This window comes from Sarcophilus harrisii, chromosome 3 (assembly GCF_902635505.1).
Source record: "Sarcophilus harrisii chromosome 3, mSarHar1.11, whole genome shotgun sequence".
In the NCBI taxonomy this organism is placed as follows: domain Eukaryota; kingdom Metazoa; phylum Chordata; class Mammalia; order Dasyuromorphia; family Dasyuridae; genus Sarcophilus; species Sarcophilus harrisii.
The window spans coordinates 208,237,485-208,260,612 of NC_045428.1; the positions used below are offsets into that span (position 1 = coordinate 208,237,485).

Genomic DNA, 23,128 nt, shown 5'->3' on the forward strand with positions numbered 1-23,128 from the left:
TCTTTTCTTCCTAAACACTTTATTCCTCTCCAGTTTAGCTGTTTCCCATTTGAACTTAATGTATTTCGGTTGGTGGAATAGATTATTTATCCAACCATTCAGAAGAGCAATTTGGAACTATGCCCAAAGGGTTATCAAACTGTGTATATCCTTTGGTCCAGCAGTGTCTCTGTTAGACCTGTATTCCAAAGAGATCATAAAAAAGGGAAAAGGATGTGCAAAAATGTTTGCAGCAGCCTTTTTTGTAGTGGCAAGGAATGGAAAACTGAGTGGATGCCCTTCAATTGGGGAATGACTGAATAAATTGTGGCATATGAATGTTATGGAATATAATTGTTCTATAAGAAATGATGAGCTGTTACTCCTGGGCTTATATACCAAAGAGATACTAAAAAAAGGAAAGGGACCTGCATGTGTCAAAATGTTTGCGGCAGCCCTGTTTGTAGTGGCTAGAAACTGGAAATTGAATGGATGCCCATAAACTGGAGAATGGATGGGTAAATTGTGGTACATGAATGTTATGGAATATTATTGTTCGGTAAGAAATGACCAGCAGGATGAATACAGAGAGACTTGGAGAGACTTACATGAACTAATGCTAAGTGAAATGAGCAGAACCTGGAGATCATTATACATGCAAAAACAAGATTATACAATGATCAATTCTGATGGACGTGGCTATCTTTGGCAATGAGAGGAACCAATTTAGTTCCAATTGATCAGTGATTGAACAGAGCAAGCCACACCCAGTGAAACAATACTGGGAAATGAGTGTGGACTGCTTGCATTTTTGTTTTTCTTCCCAGGTTATTTTTACTTTTCTAAATCCGATTTTTCTTGTACAACAAGAGAACTGTATAAATATGTACACATATATTGAATTTAAGATATACTTTAACATGTTTAACATGTATGAGACTACCTGCCATCTAGAGGAGAGGGTGGAGGAAAAGGGAAAAGTTCGAACAGAAGTGTTTGCAAGGGTCAATGTTGAAAAATTACCCATGCATATGTTCTGTCAATAAAAACCTATAATTAAAAAAAAATGATGAGCAGGATGATTTCAGAGAGCCCTAGAGAGACTTACATGTGATGCTAAGTGAAGTGAATAGAACCAGGAGGACATTGTACACAGCAACAAGATTATGAAATGATCAATTCTGATGGATGTGGCTCTTTTCAATAATGAGGTGATTCTGGCCATAATTCCAATAGACTTGAGATAAAGAGAGCTATGTGCACTCAAAGAGGACTGTGGGGATGGAGTGTGGATCATAACATAGTATTTTCACCTTTTTTGTTGTTATTTGCTTGCTTTTTATTTTCTTTCTCATTTTTTTCCCTTTATGATCTGATTTTTCTTGTGCAGTATGATTATTGTGGTAACATATATAGAGAATTGCACATGTTTAACACATATTAGATTACTTCCTATCTAAGGAAGGGGGAAAAGGGAAGGGAGGGAAAAAATTTGAAACACAAGGTTTTGCAAGGATGAATGTTGAAAACTATCTTTACATATATTTTGAAAATAAAAAGCTATTATTTAAAAAAAAAGAATTTAAGGTATTTCTACCCCAAAAAGCATGGGGGGGGGGGAGAGTGTGGGGATGTGTGTATATGTGTATGTCTGTGTTTCTGTGTGTGTGCGTGTGAATGTGTGTTTTCACTTCTCCACATTTATGTATTCTTCTAGAACTTCTTTCTCACTTAAGAGAAATAGAAATACCCCGCTTTTCTAAATTTCTTCCCTAGATGTCATATTATTACTTTTTGAACATTTGCCATTCCAGTCAAATAAGCCTGTTGTTTCCTATACACAGTTTTCTCTCCAGCCTTTGTGCCCTTGCAAATATATGCCCCCTAAGCTCACATCTTTCAATTTTAGTTTTTAATTTCTTTCAAGAAACAGTTTAAAAGGCACCTTTTACACTATGGTTATTTACATAATCCATTGTTATTGTAGCTATATTTTTATTTCTTCCTATTAAAGTTAGTTAATATTAATTTGCAAATACTTTATATTTACTTTGTTGTGCACATGTTATATGCCTCAACCAGAATATAAGCTCATTGAGGGGAAGAATTTTACTCCACCTCTATTTTACCACACTTAGCATAGGTCAATGCAGATAGTTGGTGTTTTATAAATGTTTGCTGAACTGAATTGAAGATGACACCTGGAAGATATACCTGCCCTGGCATTTGTGGCAGTGTGAGACTCAAAATGACAAGTGAACAAGATGCTTTATACCTGTTCCCAGTCCTGATGCTATTTTAGAGCAAAGAATACAAATAAAGATGTATTTTATTTTTCATTCATTTTGTGTATGTATTTTCATATTCATTCATTCATTTTCATTTCTTTTCATTTTTCAGGGTTGTAAAGGGAATTTAAATGTACTGTTGACATCCTCCTCGGCATAGGACATTTAAATAAATTCAGTTTTCTGCCTCATATTAAAAGATCTGATTGATATCAGTCTGTAATTTGGTAAATATATCTTCAAAGTTTGCCTGAGTTTTAAAGACATTCAGTTAATAAGTATCAGAAGGGTAATCTGAATCAAGGTCTTCCAGATTCAAAGTCTAGAATTCTATCTACAATGTCACACTGATTATCATGCAATTATCACTGTCCAGATAGCATCTATTTTTATTCTGAAATCTCATTCTGGATAAAAGGCTTGGGACAAAGAATAAAGTTCCACCTTCCTACATCAAAACAAGATAATGGTGCTACAAGGACAGGTTGTTTATAAAATAAAGGCAGGACCTTAATTCTAGCATCATTCCTAGATCAGTTTACCAAATTATTGACTTAATTTGCTATCTGCCCTCTCTATTTCTCCTCTGTCCTCCACCAAATTCTTCCCTTCATAGCCTAATCCAAAAAGTGAAAGTCAACACTGGAACATGAGCCTTCTACAATATGAATGAGAATTATGGGTTTTTTCCCCTTGTTGAGCATTTTAAACCCATCCACTCCATCAAAATGGCTCTTGGACTGAATTAATGAAACTCATTTGGCTGTGGAGCAAGATGAGAGAGTGAGTTCAATTTATGAGGATCTTTTAAGGGCTTTTGATTTAAAACAGAAGAAATTATTGTTGTTCAGTAAAGGGATGCTTTTCTGATGAGGGGGTTAAGTGGCCTGATTCCTCTTTGAGTTCTCATAAACAATGGCTTTGGAAAAAAAAAATCCAGAGCATGGAAATTTAAAAACGTCAATATTTAGCTACTCTTAGTCATTTCTCATGGCCAGAACAGAATTGTGAGAATTTTTCTCATTTTTTTTGATAGCCATGTTGATTTCAACAAAACTTGCCAAAAAGACAATTTTGATGTTATAAAGTAGTGCTAATGGTATTAATATAGTGTCTCTTGTTAATAATACACAGAGTACTGGAATATGAATGTCCAAAGACATTTAAAATATATCTAACTAAATACGACTATAGTACCCATTGGTATGTTTTATAAAGTACAAAAAGTACCTTGAGATTCTTTGTAAGATATAATTTAGAGCATCAAAGTTATATTCACAGAAGCATGGGGAAAAAAGAACTTTATAAAACTAGGTCTGAAATATTTATTACTTTCAGCCATACTATTAAATAGAGATGTTAAACACCCTATATTCCTGGAACGTCCTTAATGAATTCCAAACCATAATAATATTTAATATTTCTATAGTATTTCCTACATGCCAGGTACTATGTCAAGCCCTTTAAATTATTATTTCATTCAATTCTCACAAAAATCCTGCAAAGTATGTACTATTATTTCCACCATTTTACAGATGAGGAAACTAAGGCAAATAGAAGTTAAATGACTTGCCGGGAGTCACATATCTAGTAAGTATCTAAGACTGGATTTGAACCTGGGTTTTCCTTATTCCAAGCCCAGAACTCTATCTAGCACCACTTAGATGCCTCACATAAATGGGAAATAATTAATGATTTTTAAATGCAACAAAACATTTTACATAACATAAAAAATTATATTTTAAAGGTAAGTAAATATGTGGCCACAGGGATGTATAAATTAGTGGCTCCATTTCCATTAGTCTTTAATACCACTAATCTAAAAATATACAGACATTGACTACACATACCAAGTATTTATTAAATTTTTTTAAAAAATCTTAACTGAATTATTTGGTCCCAAAATAAGAAGAGTATTCATGCAATGTTCCACCTACACACAGTCAAACAATATAACTGTTATTTACAAGTCCTCATAGGAAAAACAAGTTATCCAGGTGTAGAGGACCACAGATAGTGGGGGATCTCTGGGTAAAATATAAGACCCTTTAGCGCAAAGGAAATCTGCTGACAATATCTGGTTTGGCTCCCTATTTTCCTTGGTGTTCACACCTTTTCCTGAGAAGTCAAGGAGGGTGTGACCACCTATGTTCGTCTTGAAACAAGGACACTTACAGCAGAGTTTACTCAGTGTGATTGATGATATAATGGTTCTCTAGTTCCCATAAACTTAGTGTGATATGATGATGTAATGGTTCTACAGTTGGCACATGCTCAGTATGCTGTAGTGATGTAATTGTACTAAAATATTTAAGGGCTGAGAGGACTGGAGAGGAGGTGATCACATCCTCCCTAAATTCTCAGGAAGAGAGGTGAGAACACCAAAAAGGAGGTGATCATGCCCTCCCTGACTTCTCAGGAAAAGGTGAACCCCAAGGGAAATGGGGAGCCAAACCAGATATTTTTAGCAGTTTTCCTCTGGGCTAAAGGATCGTATACCTTACCCTGAGTTCCTCCACTATCTGTGGCCCTCTACATCCAGGTTTGAGTCTTTGCAGAGATCAGTGGAAAAAATTACAACCATAGTGAACACAATGTATGCAAAGGCAACTGTGATGAGTCACCTGAATTCAGATCGATTATAATAACCAATCTTAATCCTATAGAACAGTTGATGAAATATATGTCTGAAAAAGTGGAGAATTACAAGATAAAATATTGTTTACATGATCTAACGGGTTCACCATATAGCTTACTTTACATAATTATTTGCTTCTTTTAATGGAGGGGGTATATCACCCTACTCTTCCTCATTACATTCAAGAACAGCTATGATGAAAAAAGTAAAAATTCTCAACAAAATAATAATAATAATAATAATATGGTCAATATTAGCTGTATTATACAATATAGACTAGAAATGAGCTTTCCATATCTATCAGATATAGGAGAATATCATTACTTTGAACTCCTGTACCTTCTTTGTAAAATAAAACAAAACTCCAAAAATCACCTGGCAAATGTCTGATTGTCCCCTAGAGTTGTCTTGAGAAAGAGATCATCTAATTTTATAAATAATATGATCTGCTTCTGTATTTAGAAGTTTCATGGACTACAGGTCTCTGAAAACACATGAATACGGAAGAGAATATTGAATTTTGTAGAAATTATTTGACAAAAATGCTGTCTTAAGGTTAAAATCTGTACCAGGGTTGTTTGAGGTTTTTTTTACCAAAATATGTGGGAAAAAAAGCCTCTACTCCCTATATTATGGAAGAAAATTCATATCTTCAGAGCAATTTTGTAATATGATTAATGCTACTATTAAGTGCTCAAAAAAAACCTTCCAGTATAATCATAGAATATACTAGAAAGGAGAGGTCTTAGAAGTCATTTTATTCAGAACATCAAACTACAATAGAAATGGTCATATAGTGACTTAGAAAACTAAATTTAATATCATATATGTTGTATTAAATTTTAATTAGTGTTAAACATTTTCCAATTATATTGTATTCTAGTTCAGGTCTACAATTAGGTGTTTTGTTGCTTGTGACTAATCGAGGTTATTTCATCTGGGCAGCTCTCTTTTTATATATAAGGAAATTAATCTGGGAGATTTAGATCAAGTATTATTTTAGAGGACTAGAGCTAGAATTCTGGCCTCCTAACTCCTCATGGCAGTCTTCTTTATACTCTGTGCCACTGTTAGTCCCTAAAGCTGTGATTTGCTTGCTACTTTTGATGGAAAGAAATGCATTTGGAAGAGCAGAGAATTATAGCCAAGAGGGAACCAAGTCACCTTAAAGTTTACTACAAGGGAAGTATACAAATATATTAAGTGGAAGTGCATATTATGAAGGATCATTAAAAAACAGAGTTCTCACCTTTATAAATTCCATTACTTCCTCCATGGATATCTCCCTTGTCAGTCACTTCTTCAATGTGAGCTCCTTGGTCAGAGGTAAAATACACAAGTGTCTTATTTGTCAATTTCTTCTTATCTAGAGCTTTTAAGATCTGCCCTAAAGAAAGAAAATGTCCTCAGGTTTAAACAGCTCATTTCACACAAAAGAAACAGGCATGCTTATTAATTTGTCAGCTAATTTCCCTGGAAAAAAGAAAATGCATTTTTATGTATAGCAACTGGCACCATGCTGATCACATTAGGAGACTAACATGTAGAACTAGAGGCAATCAAGAGAGTTGTTTGATTGCTCTAGGGTTTCCTGGAGTATTGAACAAGATTTGTAGTCATCAGGCCTACGATTTTAAAAGTCTGTTCAATGCAGTACTTGATCTTCACTGACAGGAACCACAGAATGGTTCTATAGGCCCCCAAAATTTGCTCTAAGAATTGGTCTCCTAGCTTCATAATATTTCTAAGAGATATGCTATATCACTGATACAGAATTACTGCTATAGATAGCTAAACTAGGGAATTATATCCGCAGGCTTAAACCAACAATGGAGAAAGCACGAAAAATAAATCCTCCCATTCCCCATTAAATAATTAAATTTTTTAAAAAATATTTGTCTTTTGTTTTATCTTGAATCATTCATTAAATGTGGTTTCCCTTCTCCAGAAATACTATAGGAGACCATCTAGTCCCTCACTTTTCATTGGAGCATTTGTCATGTAAACTTCCCTCATTTTGAAAACTTTTAAAAAAACATTGATAACTCTCTTTCCCCTTCTCTTCTTCCCTTGCTCACCAGACACCAAACATCCTTGATTTAGAAGGTAAGAAAAGCAAAGGACTGTCCTGGCCACTGCTCCTGCAAGTGCTGTGGTCACAGCTATCAATAATCCAGAAAAGTGCAATTCTTGCCACCGAAATCCCTGGCATTGTTAATAGGTAATCATCAGAAACTGAAAGGGTTTTATTAGTGGAAATAACACTAAAGAAGCATTATATTTTTCTCTGCTGTTTTACTTTATAGATTTTTCTACTTGATTTGTAAATGTAACCTTTCCTCTGCATTGCTTCACCCATTAGAATGGAAACTTCTTGAGAGCAAGGGTAGTCTTATATTTCAATTTGTATCACCAGAACTTAACAGCATTTTGCTTGCAGGGAAGTGCTTAATAAATGCATTTAAAATCCATTTTTCTTTTAATACTAACACTTACACACAATCGCATACATCTTTGCAAAGTAAAATTAGGCAATATAGACAGGGTGCAACATATAATAATTTGGAAATGATGGAATGTATTTGATTTGGGGGGAATGTATTTGATTTGCTGTCACTCTTCCTTTATATCTGCAACAATTTTCTATAATAGCTAAGTCATGCGGAGCATAACCTATCTGGTACAATTCTAATTTGTGGGTGTTTGGTGAGCCTACTTTTAAAAGTTTGTGACCAAAAAAAAAAAGCAAATAAATAAATAAATAAATAAAAGTTTGAGATGATGTAGAATAGTAAGTGCCCTGCATTGCAGGTCATTCTCTCATAATTCAGCTTCTTAAGCTATGGTTTAAGATCCTATTCATAGCTGAATGTGGGGAAAGGAGTATCAGTAAATACATGTTTGAATTATATACCTGTTTTATACAATTACATATGCAGGATTATGTAAAAATTTCTGAAGTAAACAAGGATCATAAGTGGAAAAAGTTTCAGAAGCCCTGTGACAGTAAAGTTGCAGAGATGAGATTCAAACACAGGTCCCTTCATTATGAATTTAGCTCTTTTCACTGAATCATGATATCAAAGGCAGGTCTGTCCTTAGAGGCCATAGAGTAACCAAATTGTTTTGCTTTGAAGTTTTACCTAACACTATGAGGATAAAATGAGGAAGGACAAATGGTATATGATTTTTTCCAAAACAATTAAAGCAAGAACACCAATAATATAACTGATGTCTTCAGTTTAGAAAAATATCTAAAGTCATCTGACACAGAACATCGTTTTCCTCCTGTGATGAAGCAAGTCTCACCACAAAAAGATGTAACAAATATTTCAATTTGTTAAAGTTTGTCAAAATTTGTAAAACGTAGGGACAGAGACTGGGACTGGACCTGTAACTTAAGTGTACTGGGAACTCCAAGATGATGAAACTTTTGCTTACCGATGCAGATGCTGACATTTAATAAAATGCTCACTACAAAAACAGGCATCAGTAAGTATGTACAGAAGTGAAATGCACAATAAGTTACAGGCACTAGTAAAATAGTTTGGTTGCTGAGGTAAATGACATTAAATGATGTCATGCTTTACTGTTAGAAAAAACACATATGCAGATTATATGCAAAGAGTTATCTGATTTTATCACCAATTAAAGCCATATTTCGTTGAAAAAAGCAATTAGTTGCAATAGCAAGAAGCTATAGTAAATTTCCACAATCCCAATATTTCTATTCCAAAACAAGATGTCTTTTTTTCTTTTTACTAATGCCAATTTCTTAGTTAAAAGCATGCAGGATACGGTGGATAATTCAGGAAGATCTTTTTATCATGATTTTATTTTCATTAGTATTTTCCAAGGGCATACAACCATGCAACTCCAATTCAGAGAACAAAATCACCTTTCGTCTTTTCAGAAGTACCATGGCTCAAAGTACAATCTACACACAAACTAAAAGAAGAAAGAAAAAAGTTTGCCTTTCAAATACAATTTAGATGTTCATCCTACATAATCAGCTTGTCCCATTTTACTACTCTATTTCTTCCCTTTAGCCCAGTTAAGTGTTCCTTTCTTCTATACTCCCCAAAATGTCTCTAAGCCTTTTTTATCCTGAAACTCTTTTATTCAACCTTTATTGTGCCCATTTAGCCTACTACAAGTTACTCCTACCCTCTCTACTCCTTACAGTCTGCATCTTTCCCATGGATTCTACGGTATATTTAATATAGGATATCTAGGGTTTTTTTGCTTTGATCCAGTTCTATTAGTAATTGCTTATGTCAAATGATCAATACCATGGAAGCTATAAAGTTAATAATAATGTATTTAAAATCCATTTTTCAAACAGGATGGAGCAAAGTTGGCTCAGAGGAGATAAGTCTTTAACTGAGTTCTTCCTGATGTTCCTTGGATAAATACCAAATCAAGCCTCTGAACAGGTTTTGGAGTAATAGAAACCCACAAATATTTGGAGGGTAACAAATTTCAAGCAGAAGACACTTTTTAAGAACTTTAAAAAATGTCTCAATCTGGCAGGGAGGTGTAGCATCCATGTACTGGGGAATCTACTAGGAGACTCTTAGTCAAAATACAGCAGCGTTGGCTACTCTGTCCTGGTTACAAGTCTGTGGATCAGCAAACTAGCTGTAATTTCACCAACACAAATACAAAAGGCAAATAGTGAGCCTCTAAATCCTGGAATAACGTGGGATCTGGCCATGCCCACCTGTACTGAGGGTCAGCAGCACCAACCAGCCAGAACCATTGTCACCTATAAAGGAAGCTTGGGACAATCTCCCCTTTGCCCTAAGAGCAGACCTCAACCTTTTAAAAAAAATGAACAAAAAAGCAAAAAGAACTCTGACTATAGACAGTTTTTATGGAGAAAGAGAAGTGTTCTCAATACCTAAAGACACTAAAAGCAAATTATCTCTAGATGAAGCCTTAAAGGATGATATGAGTTGGTTCCCATCTCACAAAGTTTTCTTGGAAGAGTTCAAAACGGATCTTAAAAGAGAATTAGAAGAAAATTGGGGAAAGCCAATGAGAACATTTAAGGATAATTTGGAAAAGGAACACAGAAATTATATGATGAAAACTCCTTACAAAATAGATTTGGTAAAATGGAAAAAGCATACAACTCTTTAAAAAATAGATTTGACAAAATGGAAAAAAATACATGAAAAACAGAATTTGTGAAATGTAAAAAAAAAAAATCCACTGAACAAAACAACTCATTTAAAAGTTCAATTGTCCAAATACAAAAAGGAGCTAAATAAAGTAACTGAAGAAAATAATTCACTAAAAATTAGAATTGAACAAGTGGAAATGAATGACTCAATGAGACATCAAGAATCAATCAAACAAAACCAAAAAAAAAAAAAAATGAAAAAAATAGAAGAAAATGTAAAATACCTCATTGGAAAAGCAACTGATCTGGAAAATAGATCTAGAAGAAAAATTCTAAGAATTATTGGACATCCTGAAAACCATGATCAAAAAAGAGCCTAGACATCATGTTTCAGGAAATCATCAAGGAAAACTGCCCTGATGTCCTAGAAGAAGAAAGTAAAATAGCCATTGAAAAAATTTACTGATCACCTCCTGAAAGAGAACCCAAAATGAAAACTCCAAGGAATAACCATAACTAAATTTCAGAATTATCATATCAAGGAGAAAATATTGCAAGCAGCCATAAAGAAACAATTCAAACATTTGAAAAGCCATAATCAGGATAACCCAGAATCCAGCAGCTTCTACTTTAAAGGATCAAAGTGCCTGGAATTTGATACTCTAAAAGGCAAAAGAACTTGGGTTACAGTTTTATTCAGCAAAAATTGAACATATCTTTCAGGAAAAAAGATGGACATTCAAAAATACATTCAATAAAGAAATGTGAATTTCATTCATTTCTGATGAAAAGATAAACAGAAAAGTTGATCTCCAAATACAAGACTCAAAAGAAGCATAAAAAGGTAAAAAGGAAAAAAAAATTTGAGAACTGTATCTCTATTATGGATATACTTAGAGAGTACAGGTATAATTTGGTTTTATCAAAATAATATAAAGAAGAAACCTGAGGTAGAAAGGGGATTGTACTGGAAGAAAAGGAAAATGGAAGCAAAAGGAGGTAAATTACATCTCATGAAGTGGAAAAAAGACTATTAAAATTGAGGGAAAGAAGGGAGGGGGATGTGTAAAACTTATTCTTATCAGATTTGGCTCAAAGAGAGATTATCAGTCACATTTACCTTTGGAGAGAAACTTGTCTCATCATATAAGGAAGTAGGAGGGGGAAAGGGAAAGGAAACGAGGAGGCTAATAGAAGAGAACATAGGAGTAGTAGAGAAAAGGTGTAAGAAAGCATGAGAGGCTCTAAAAGGGGAGGGCTATTTGAGGGAGGTGATGGTTAGAAGCAAAATACTGGGGAGAAGAGAAAGGGGGAAAGGAAAAAGAAAAGCATAACTTGGGGTAAATAAGATGGCTTTGGTGGAAATAAAAAAACAAAACAAAACAAAACAGGGTAGCAATCCTGATCTCAGATCAAGCAAAAGCAAACATCTAACTAAAAGAGAAAAGGAAGGAAATCATATCTTGGTAAAGGGTACCATAGATAATGAAGCAATATCAATACAAACATATATGCATCAAATATCAATATTTGGATGATATGTATATCATCCAAATTCGTAGAGGAGAAGTTAAGAGAGCTGTAAGAAGAAATAGACAACAAAACTATACCAGTAGGGGATCTCAACTTTGCTCTCTCAGAACTAGATAAATTGAACCATACAATACATAAAAAAGAAGTTAAGGAGGAAAATAAAATTCTAGAAAATTAGGTAGGATAGACCTTCAGAAAAAATTGAATGGAGACAGAAAGGAGTATACTTTTTTCTCGACGGTTCATGGAACCTACACAAAAATTGACCATGTATGAGGGCAAAAAAAGCTTCAAAATCAAATGCAGAAAGGCAGAAATAGTAAATACATCTTTTTCAGATCATGATGCATAAAAAAATTAAATGCAATAAAGGGCCACGTAGACCAAAAATTAATTGGAAACTAAATAATCTGATTCTAAAGAGTGGGTGGGTTAAACAACAAATCATAGACACAATTAAAAAAAAATCCATCCAAGAGAATGCCAATAATGAGACAACATACTAAAATTTATGGGATGCAGCCAAAGAAGTTCTTAGGGGATGTTTTATATCTCTAGATGCTTACTTGCACAAAAAAAGAGGAAGAGCAGAACAATGAATTGGGCATGCAACTAAAAAAGCTAGAAAAAGAATAAATTTTAAAAACCCAAGTAAATGCCAAATTTGAAATTCTGAAAATAAAAGAGGAGATTAATAAAACAGAAAGTAAGAAAACTATTGAAGTAATGAATACAACTAAGAGCTGGTTTTATGAAAAAAAAATAGATAAACCTTTAATTAATTTGATCAGAAAAAGGAAAGAAGAAAATCAAATTGTTAGTCTCAAAAATGAAAAGGGAGAATTTTCATTAGACCAATGAAGAGGAAATGAGAGCAATAATTAAGAGTTATTTTGCCCAATTGTATGCCAATAAATCTGATAATCTAAGTGAAATGGATGAATAATTACAAAAATATAGATTTCCCAGATTAACAGAGAAGGAAATAAATTACTTAAATAGTCCCATTTTAGAAAAAGAAGTTGAACAAATTATTAATCAACTCCCTAAGAAAAAATCTCCAGGGCTAAATGGATTTACATGTGAATTCTACAAAACATTTAAAGAATAATTAATTCCAATATTATGCAAACTATTTGGGAAAATAGGGAAAGAATGAATCCTACCAAATTATTTTTATGACACAGACATGGTGCTGATACCTAAACCCGGTAGGGTCAAAACAGAGAAAGAAAATTCTAGACCAATTTTCCTAATGAATATTAAGGCAAAAATCATAAATAAAATATTAGCAAACAGATTACAGCAAGTAATCTGGATAATCAGGATAATACACCATGACCCAGGATTTATACTCAGAATGCAGGGCTGGTTCACTATTAGGAAAAATATTAGCATTATTGACTATATCAATAACCAAATTAACAAAAATCATATGATTATCTCAATAGATGCAATAAAAGGATCTGACAAAATCCAACACCCATTTCTATTAAAAACAATGGAGATTTTAAATGGAGTTTTCCTTAAAATGATTAATAGCCTCTATTTAAAGCCATCAGCAAACATTATATATAATGTGGACAAACTAGAACAATTCCCAGTAAGACCAGGGTTGAAACAAAGTTGCTCACTGTCACCTTACTATTCAATATTGTATTATAAATGTTAGCTTTGGCAGTAAGAGAAGGAAAAGAGATTAAAGGAATTAGAGTAGGTAATGAGGAAACCAAATTATCACTCTTTGCAGATATGATGGTTTACTTAGAGAATCCTAGAAAATCAACTAGACAACTACTAGAAAAAATTCACAACTTTAATTTTTTTCCCCTGAAGCAATTGGGGTTGTGACTTCCCCAGGATCACACAACTAAGAAGTGTCAAATGTCTGATATCAGATTTGAACTCAGGTCCTCCTGACTTCAGGGTAGTACTCTATCTACTGCACCACCTAGCTGCCCCAATTAACAATCTTAGCAATGTTGCAGGATACAAAATAAAGCCACAAACATCATCAGCATTTTTATATATTACCAATTAAGTCCAGCAGCAAGAGATACAAAGAGAAATTCCATTTAAAATAATTGTAGATACACCTGTCAGATTGGCTAAGATGACAGGAAAAAATAATGATGATTGTTGGAGGGAATGCGGGAAAACTGGGACATTGATGCATTGTTGGTGGAGTTGTGAACGAATCCAACCATTTTGGAGAGTAGTTTGGAACTATGCTCAAAAAGTTATCAAACTGTGCATACCCTTTGATCCAGCAGTGTTACTACTGGGATTATATCCCAAAGAGATTATAAAGAAGGGAAAGGGACCTGTATGTGCACGAATGTTTGTGGCAGCCCTTTTTGTAGTGGCTAGAAACTGGAAACTGAATGGATGTCCATCAGTTGGAGAATGGTTGAATAAATTGTGGTATATGAAAATTATGGAATATTACTGTTCTGTAAGAAATGACCAACAGGATAATTTCAGAAAGGCCTGGAGAGACTTACATGAACTGATGCTGAGTGAAATGAGCAGGACCAGGAGATCATTATATACTTCAACAACAATACTATATGATGCCCAGTTCTGATGGATCAGGCCATCCTCAGCAACGAGATCAACCAAATCATTTCTAATGGAGCAGTAATGAACTGAACTAGCTATACCCAGAAAAAGAACTCTGGGAGATGACTAAAAACCATTACATTGAATTCCCAATCCCTATATTTATGCACACCTGCATTTTTGATTTCCTTCACAAGCTAATTGTACAATATTTCAGAGTCTGATTCTTTTTCTACAGCAAAATAACGTTTTGGTCAGGTATACTTATTGTGTATCTAATTTATATTTTAATATATTTAACATCTACTGGTCATCCTGCCATCTAGGGGAGGGGGTGGGGGGGTAAGAGGTGAAAAATTGGAACAAGAGGTTTGTCAATTGTTAATGCTGTAAAGTTACCCATGTATATATCCTGTAAATAAAAGGCTATTAAATAAAAATAAATAAATAAATAAATAAAAATAATTGTAGATAATATAAAATATTTGGGAGTCTATATGCTAAGGCAAAGTCAGGAACTATATGAACACAATTACAAAACACTTTCCACACAAATAAATTCAGATCTAATCTCTTGGGAAAATATCAAGTACACATGAGTAGGCCAAGCAAATATAATATAAATTACAATACTATCTAAATTAATCTACTAATTTATGTCATATCAATCAAACGCTCAAGAAATTATTCTACAGAACTAGAAAAAATAATAACAAAATTCATCAGGAAGAACAAAAGATCAAGAATTTCAAGGGAATTAATGAAAAAAATGCAAATGAAGGTGGCCTAGCTGTAGAGTAGAAGATCAATAGAACAGGTTAGGTTCACAGAGTTAATGATTATCGTAATCTAGTGTTTGACAAATCCAAAGACCACAACTTTTGGGATAAGAACTCACTATTTGACAAAAGCTGCTGGGAAAACTGGAAATTAGTATTTCCAATTTAGTGACCTACACCTAATACCTTATACTAAGATAAGGTGAAAATGGGTTCATGATTTAGACAGAAGGAGGGATATCATAAGCAAATTATAAGAATAAAGAATAGTTTACCTCTAAGGTCTAAGGAGAAGGAAGAAATTTGTAGCCAAAGAAGAACTGAAGTACAATATTGAATACAAAATAGATAATTTTGATTATATTAAGTTAAAAAGGTTTTGTACAAACAAACCCAATGCAGACAAGATTAGAAGGGAAGCAATAAATTGGGAAAACATTTTTATATTTAAAAGTTCTGATAAAGGCCTCCTTTATAAAATATATAGAGAATTAACTCAAATTTGTAAGAATTCAAGCCATTCTCCAATTGATAAATGGTCAAAGGATATGAATAGGCAAATTTCAGATAAAGAAATTGAAATTATTTCGAGTCATATGAAAAGATGCTCTAAATCACTATTGATCCAAGAAATGCAAATTAAGACAGCTCTGAGGTACCACTACACACCTCTCAGATTGGCTAAGTTGACAGGAAAAGATAATGATGAATGTTGGAGAGGATGTGGGAAAACTGGGACACTAATACATTATTGGTGAAGCTATTAACTGATCCAACCATTTTGGAGAGCAATTTGCAATTATGTCCAAAGGGCTAACAAAATGTGCAGCAGAGTTTCTACTGGGTTTGTATCCTAAAGAGATCATCAAGGAGGGAAAGAGACCCACATGTGGAAAAAATGTTTGTGGCAAAGCTTTTTGCAGTGGCAAGAAACTGGAAACTGAGTGGATGCCCATCAGTTGGAGGATGGCTGAATAAGTTATGGTATATAAATGTTATGGAATATTATTGTTCCATAAGAAACAATCAGCAGGATGACTTCAGAGAGGTCTGAAGAAACTTTCATGAATTGATGCTATGTGAAGTGACCGGAAACAGGAGATTATATGATGATCAATTCTGATGGGCATAGCTTGTCTCAACAACAAAATGATTCAGGCTAGTTCCAAGGACCTTATGATAAAGAGAGCCTTTTGCACTCAAAGAGAGAACTGTGGGAACTGTGTGGACCAAAACAGTATTTTCAGTTTTTTGTTGTTATTTGCTTCCATTTTGTTTTCTCATTTTTTTTCCTTTTTGATCTGATATTTCTTGTGCAGCACAATAATTGTGGGAAAATGCATGGAAGAACTATACATGCTTAACATATATTGAATTAGTTGCCATCTAGGGGAGTAGATTGAAGAAAGGGAGGGAAATTTTTGGAACACAAGGTTTTGAAAAGTGTGAATGCTGAAAATTATCCAGGCATATGTTTTGAAAACAAAAAGCTTTAATAAAAAATTTAAAATTAAAAAGAAAATCCATTTTTCTTTTAGTATCACAGTTCAAGAAAAGAGAAAGCAGAATAGGGGTAGAGATAATTGAAAGCAGATTGGTATCTACATGTTTAGAAATATCCTGACTATTTTCAGTATTCTCATATAGAAAAGTATGATTTAATTATTTTTCCTAAGTCTTTTATTTCTGGAAATACAAGGGAGAAAAGATAAATGGCATTGATACAACAAGAATTAGACATCAATGAAAAGTCACAGAAGTTCACAGCAACATCATACTCTCCAGCCCCATGGTTCTGGAATAATAGTATAATAATAGTAGGGTGAACTAAGTCACTCAATACAAATGTGAAGTAAAGACTATTATCAGGAACTTGTATATGCTTGTACTGTACACATTTACAGAGTATGTCAAGGTATGCCAATGAAAGTAAACAATTATAGAATTGGGATACCCCAGAGTAGAGATGTCAAAAATCAAGGACTGTGGGTAGGCAAACATCCACAAAAGACTGGTGTGTCCTGAAGCAGTTTAAAATGTAACTGGGAAATGTTTAATATTTAAACATTTAACATTAAGCATTTAAACAATAATATTTAACAAAATAAACAAAGCCATAATAAAATTGTTTCCCTCTGACTATAGAAAGCTATGGTGTAGGAAAGGCCAAGTAGAAAAGTGATCATCACCAAGAATCCTCATAGGACTTGGTTTCAAATTAAAAAAATAAAAGCTCATTTAAATTACTCACATTTTTATAACACTTAAAGTTTTGTAAAGTACTTATACACTTCTCATTTGATCCTCATAATAATCCTGGGGGATGAGAGCTATTATTATTCCCATTTGACTGGGGTCAAAGAGGTAAAAGTGTCTTGCTACAAATTACACAGGTTGTGACCAAGAAGATATTGTGCTGGGTCTAGAGTCAGGAACACTCAAATTCAGATCCAGTGTTAAATACAAGCTCTGTGACTCTAGGAAAGTCCTTTAACCTCTGTTAAATTTCTCCAACTGTAAAATGTAGATAATCATATATACCTCCTTAGGTTGTCATGAAGATCAAATTAAATAATATTTGCAAAGTACTTAGCACAATGTCTGACATAGAGAAATTCTTATTTTCTCTCCTTTTCTCCCTACCTTTTTTTCCTTTTCCCCTTCTTTTCTTCCTTCCTTCCTTTTTATCTTCTTTTCTAGTCTTCCTGAATTCTTAGCCCAGAACTCTGTTCACTATGTCATGCTGTCTATAACGTTTAAAGAAATTAGCTGACATTCTACAAACAAGAATATGTTTATGTAGAACCGATAACCCTAGATCCTAAAGTCCTTTTAGCATTCTTTAATATGAAAGATAAAATCTGGGCTTCTTATGTGATAGGATCCCCTTGCTGTTCATCATGTTTCCTATGTCTGAACTGCTTTCATAAAGCTGGGAATTTTAACTATTTAATTTTTTATATAACAGATTCCATAAATTCTCACTAAACATCACTTTTTAAGCTTCTGGAAGAAACCTCCATTGGGAATAATTTTTATATGCATTCTTGGTCTTAAAGCAATCAATTTAAAGTATAAGAGCTCTACAAATACTATTTTCCAGAAAGGTTCTCAAAGTACGATGATACCAATTTACACAGGATGATAGTCTTTGTGCTATTGATTGAGAACTATGGTATTGCTTAAAATGAACTGTTTTTTTCCATAGTTTCTCAAGTTGTTAACTACAATACAACAAAATGAGAAAACAGCGCCCTTTGAGAGTATAAATATTTTTATAAAATTTTTATAAATTTATTTATAAATAATGCATTTGTGTTACCCAGATTGTGGACAGCAGCTAGGGGATCCATAGATAAAGTGCCCAGCCTAGTGTCAAAAAGACTCATCTTTATAAGTTCAAATCTGGCTTCAGACAAGTGAGTAATTGTGTTACCCTGGACAAGTCATGTAACCCTGTTTGTCTCATTTTCCTTATTTATAAAATGAGCCAGAGAAGGAAATGGCAAACCGATCTATTATCTTTTCCCAAATAAAGTCACAAAGTACCAGAAACAACTGAAAAAATGGTGAATGTTTTTGCGGGGAAGGGGAGAAGAGGTATTTGTTTTTGGCCAATGTCTGTGATTTCACATATATAGGGAACTTCTTTTAAAGATTCCCTTTCCCAATACAGTCTGACTAGTGTTTTCTGGCTTAGAACATCAAAGATTTTACAGGAATAATAGTGCCCTTGTTAGGGTCATCCAACTATGTATACAATAGACATGAACCAAAGTCCTCTTGGTTCAAAGGCCAGCTCTGTATATACAATGCCATGCTGCTCTTTGGCATGCCATTTAGAGAAATTAATTATTTTCTTGACTATCAACAACACTGTGACTGTGAGAGCCAAAACATGGTAGTAGAATTTATGCTGAAGTGACTATTTACAATGCTGCAATGATCAGGCTAATACAGAAAGAAAACCACAATTTTCTAGGTGTCATTAACTGTGCAAAACTATAAATAACTTACTTTCTACATTTATTGTTTCACCTAGGACTACTTCTAGCTCTAGATGTTATGAGAGCCACACGGAGTGCTCTTAAAGCTGTTTTAAAGAGAAAATTAACTCATCTACAACCTAAAAGTAGGTATTGGGGCTTAAACAATCTAGAGAGAAATGCTCTGAGAATTATGTAGTAGGAATAATAACTGAGCCCATGGCAATGGTTCCTAAGTAGTACAAAGCAATTCCATAGAGTCAAGGATGCCCTGGGTCTAGGTTAACACTTTGGTGCTTTCCCAGAGTTAGATATATAATTTTCATCTCCAACTCAGTATACAGTTAAACACCATACAAAAAGTATAAATGATATTTGCTACATAGAAGATACATAAACAGAGACACAGTCTGGCTTTATTCACTTCTATCAGAAACAAATTTCAATATATTGATCTTAGTTTTCTTCATTAATGTGATGATAGAAAATATTTCTGAGTCTGATATTTGGATCATGTGATAGAAATGCGATAGCTGATATGAAGAAAGGTACTTGCAAAGAGAGAAAAAAAAAGTTTTAACACAAAATCCAGAGATTATGTCTTCCATTAGTGACTCATATGCTGAATATGAGTTAGCAAGGTAGTGCTCTTTTTGTTCTTTTAGAAAAGCAAACACTAGGCTTTGATATATGAAGAAAATCCATAAGGTAATTTTCTCATTATGTTCATGTCATACTTGTACCTGACTAGATGTGAGAATAAGGGGACAGCAAACAGGGAAAGCACAATTTCTCCTTTAGCCTCTATCTTTAAAATGTGGGCATCAAAGGCCAGTACAAGCCATACCTTCTCTCATCTCACTGCACATTCCCAACTTTCAAATCAATATCTTTAGCTCCATCTCTGCAAAGAGCTTTCTTCTCACATTTGGGAAGGAGAGAAAGGAGGAATAATGATGGAATCCAAGTGACCTAGCAGCCTCACCTGTTCGAGGTAGGGAAGCTAGTTCTCTGATTGCTTTTAGTCTGACAAGGAAAAGGAAAACCCTAAAGCCTGATTAGTTCTAACTATTAATAAACTTATGCAAAATCAAAAAAATCAAAGCTATAAGATTCTTTATTGATTTAGTTCTCTCTCCAGCCATAAAGAATTTTGGCATTTTTAGATAACAGCTCAAATCATTCATTCTCTAAAAATCTACTCATTCCTTGATGGACCATACAGAGGTGTGACCCTGGTGAAGACATAACAGGGCTTTATAGATTTGAGTGCTTTTAGAAATAAAGGTGATGTCATCCAAGTAGAATATTACAGCATGGGATAGCAGGTCCTAGAGGACAAAATCCCTGTACTACCATGATACAACAGACCTTAACTGAAATACATCCAGGAGCTAGTAACATATAATAGAGTGTAGGAGCATTAGAGTATATCTAGGGGGAACAGGCTTTTTAGAAGGTAATGGGGGCACCCATTTGCCACTTAAAAGTTCCTCAGACTTGACCAATGTTTTCAGCTAGAGCTATTCGTTGGGACTTAGGAAGGTACACGATATGTAGCTTCATATGTAACCAAATTATTTGAGTACTGTGCCTCTGGATATAATAGAGCCTTCATGGCCTTTAAGAATATCTCTACACACTCCATGTCACTGCCAAATGCATCATTCCAGAAGCTGCTGCTGAAACCATTTTGCTTTGGTATTATGAGTGTCATATAAAGCCCTAAGCCCAAAGTCAGGAAGACTTGAATTTAGATCTGGTCTCAAAAATTTCCTAGCTGTATGATCCCAGGAAAGGCACTTAAGCTTCTGTTTGCTTCAGGTTTCTCAACTACAAAATAGGAATAATTATACCTATCTCCCACAGTTGCTACAAGGATAAAATGAGATCAAATGAGAAAATGAGGGAAATATTTCTTTTCTTCTTCCCAACTGAAGCTTATTTCTTGTCTCTATAGCTTTCATAAGTATATAATTAATCACATCCATAAGTACATTATTAATCTCATGTCAGAAGCTCCTAAATGCACAGCTATACCTCTCAGGGCTTAAAACCTGTTACCTGACTTTTCTGCTGGATCACTAATATTGCTTTTTAAAAAGAAAAACAATTTGAAGGTATGCCATGATTGCTGGACTTTTAGCAACACTGCAGTCAATAACTAATACCCATATTTCCCTCCTTACTATCCTGAACAATTTAAGACAGGTCATCATTTTTACCAAACAGAATCTCCATGGTATATACAATGCATTCCACATCTGTCAGGGAGAAGAACAGATTATGCATTTCAGTCCTTCTTTGATATCCATGTCCTTTAAACTTTGTAATGTTCTTCTAGCATTTATGAGGATCAGATATGTAAAGTTGGAAATGTCCTTAGAGCTCGTTTGGTCCAATTCCCTCATTTTATAGATGAGTCCTAGAGATTTTAAGGTCATAGATTGGAAGAAACAAAGCCAAGCTTTGAACCCCTGCCTTTTTTCAACACACAACACTCTTTTCACTTTGTCCTTCCAGGACCTGCTGTCTCGTGCTATAATATTTTACTTGGATGATATCACTCTTTACTAATAAAAGCCCTTAAATCCATAAAGTCCCGTTCTGTTATCACCAGCACTACACCTCTGTGTGGGCCATCAGAGAATGAGAATGGATCTGAAGAGAATGAAAGCAATGTTATCATTGATGGTTTCCAAAAATATGTAAGCCAAAGGAGGACTAAGGGTTTTGTGGAATTTTTAAATAACTCTATCACTAGATGGTTGTCTTGTCAGCACTTCACAAAGACATAACAGGTCATCCTAGGGCATATTTGTGGACAGATACTCTAAGTAGGTATTAAAAGAACTAAAAAAGGATTTGACTACCACCCTATTCCAGGAACAATCCCAGTCAGGATAGAAATATATTTCCAAGGTAACTTTAGACTTTTATCTAATAAAAAAAAAGCTAGATGGTTTACTGTGTATCTTAGTGATCTTGGGAAAATCACTTAACTTCTGTTTCCATCAGTTTCATCACTGTAAAATGGGGGCACTTACTGTCCAGGATTTGTTGTGAAGATAAAGTGAGATAATATTTGTAAAGTACTTTGCAAGACTTAAAGCTCTATTTAAATGCTAGTTATTAATATTATAATTATTATAGCTATGATTTATGTCATTATATCCCCCCCAAAATGGTGGTAGAGTGCAACTACACTACTTGAGGAGTAGAAAACTGGTGGACAATCAGTGGCAATTAGTCTGAAGGAATATAATACCAAATCACTACATATACAGACCACTAGATTTTATATTTTCTACTTTTCATCTGTAAACTAAATCAATACCAGATTTGTTAGCTCTATTCTTCATGAAGTTCAACTACAAAAATGAATACTTTCTTAGAAGCCTGAGCTAATGAGCAGATACTTTACCAGAAATCAGATTATTCAGTTCTGTCATTTTCAATAGTATCTGACTCTGAATCCATTTGTGGTTTTCTTGGCAAAGACACTGGTGTGGTTTACCATTTCCTCCTCTAGCTCATTTTACAGATGAGAAAACTGAGGCAAAAGGTTAGGTGACTTGCCCAGGGTCACACAGCTAGGAAATGTCTGAGGCTAGATTTATACTTAGGAAGATCAGTTCTCTGGACTCCAGGCCTGGCACTCTATTTACCATGTACCTGGCACTACATTTACAAACATGCCTCAAAAGTCTGTTCCAATCTTTTTGTGTCAAGGGCTTCTTCCAATTAAGTCATTTTTGTCCTAATCACTGTGTTTATATATGATTTATGACTATGTTCCTACATTTGCAGATACCATCTGCGATGGTTTCATTGCTGTACCTAGGTGACTTTTCAGATTAACAATATCTGAATTTAACTCTGCCACTTGCATTTTCTGGAGGTAAATAACTTGACTAGTTTTCATCTCCATTGGAAATACTGATGCTTTCCTGTCAAAATTTTAAGGATAGAGCATTTCAATATACTATGTTCACAGAAAAGAGATTTGACTAGTGCTTGTATATAAAACAAAATCTTTGATTCCTATAAAGAAATCCCCTAATGTCTGTCCCCAGAGTTACTCTGGGCATATGTTGACTGTGTGCTCCCTGGGATAATATAAAGTCCTCATAATTCACCTGAGGTGGGGCATTCTTTCCCTCTTTTCTCCCTCCCCACTCTCAAGCAGGGAACATAGAAATTTCCTAAAGGATGTGATTTAGAGTAAATTATAT

General features: G+C 34.2%; 1 protein-coding gene across 5 annotated transcripts in view; it reads right to left on the reverse strand.

Moving 5' to 3' along the window:
• The window catches only part of STS (steroid sulfatase), a 203,592-nt gene that overhangs the window by 75,212 nt on the left and 105,252 nt on the right, over positions 1–23,128 (reverse strand). For all 5 annotated transcript variants that reach the window (XM_031959029.1, XM_023500348.2, XM_031959025.1 and 2 more), the window contains one exon: positions 6,155–6,292. In XM_031959029.1, the coding sequence (XP_031814889.1) occupies positions 6,155–6,292 (138 nt within the window). The remainder of the gene's footprint in view (positions 1–6,154; positions 6,293–23,128) is intronic.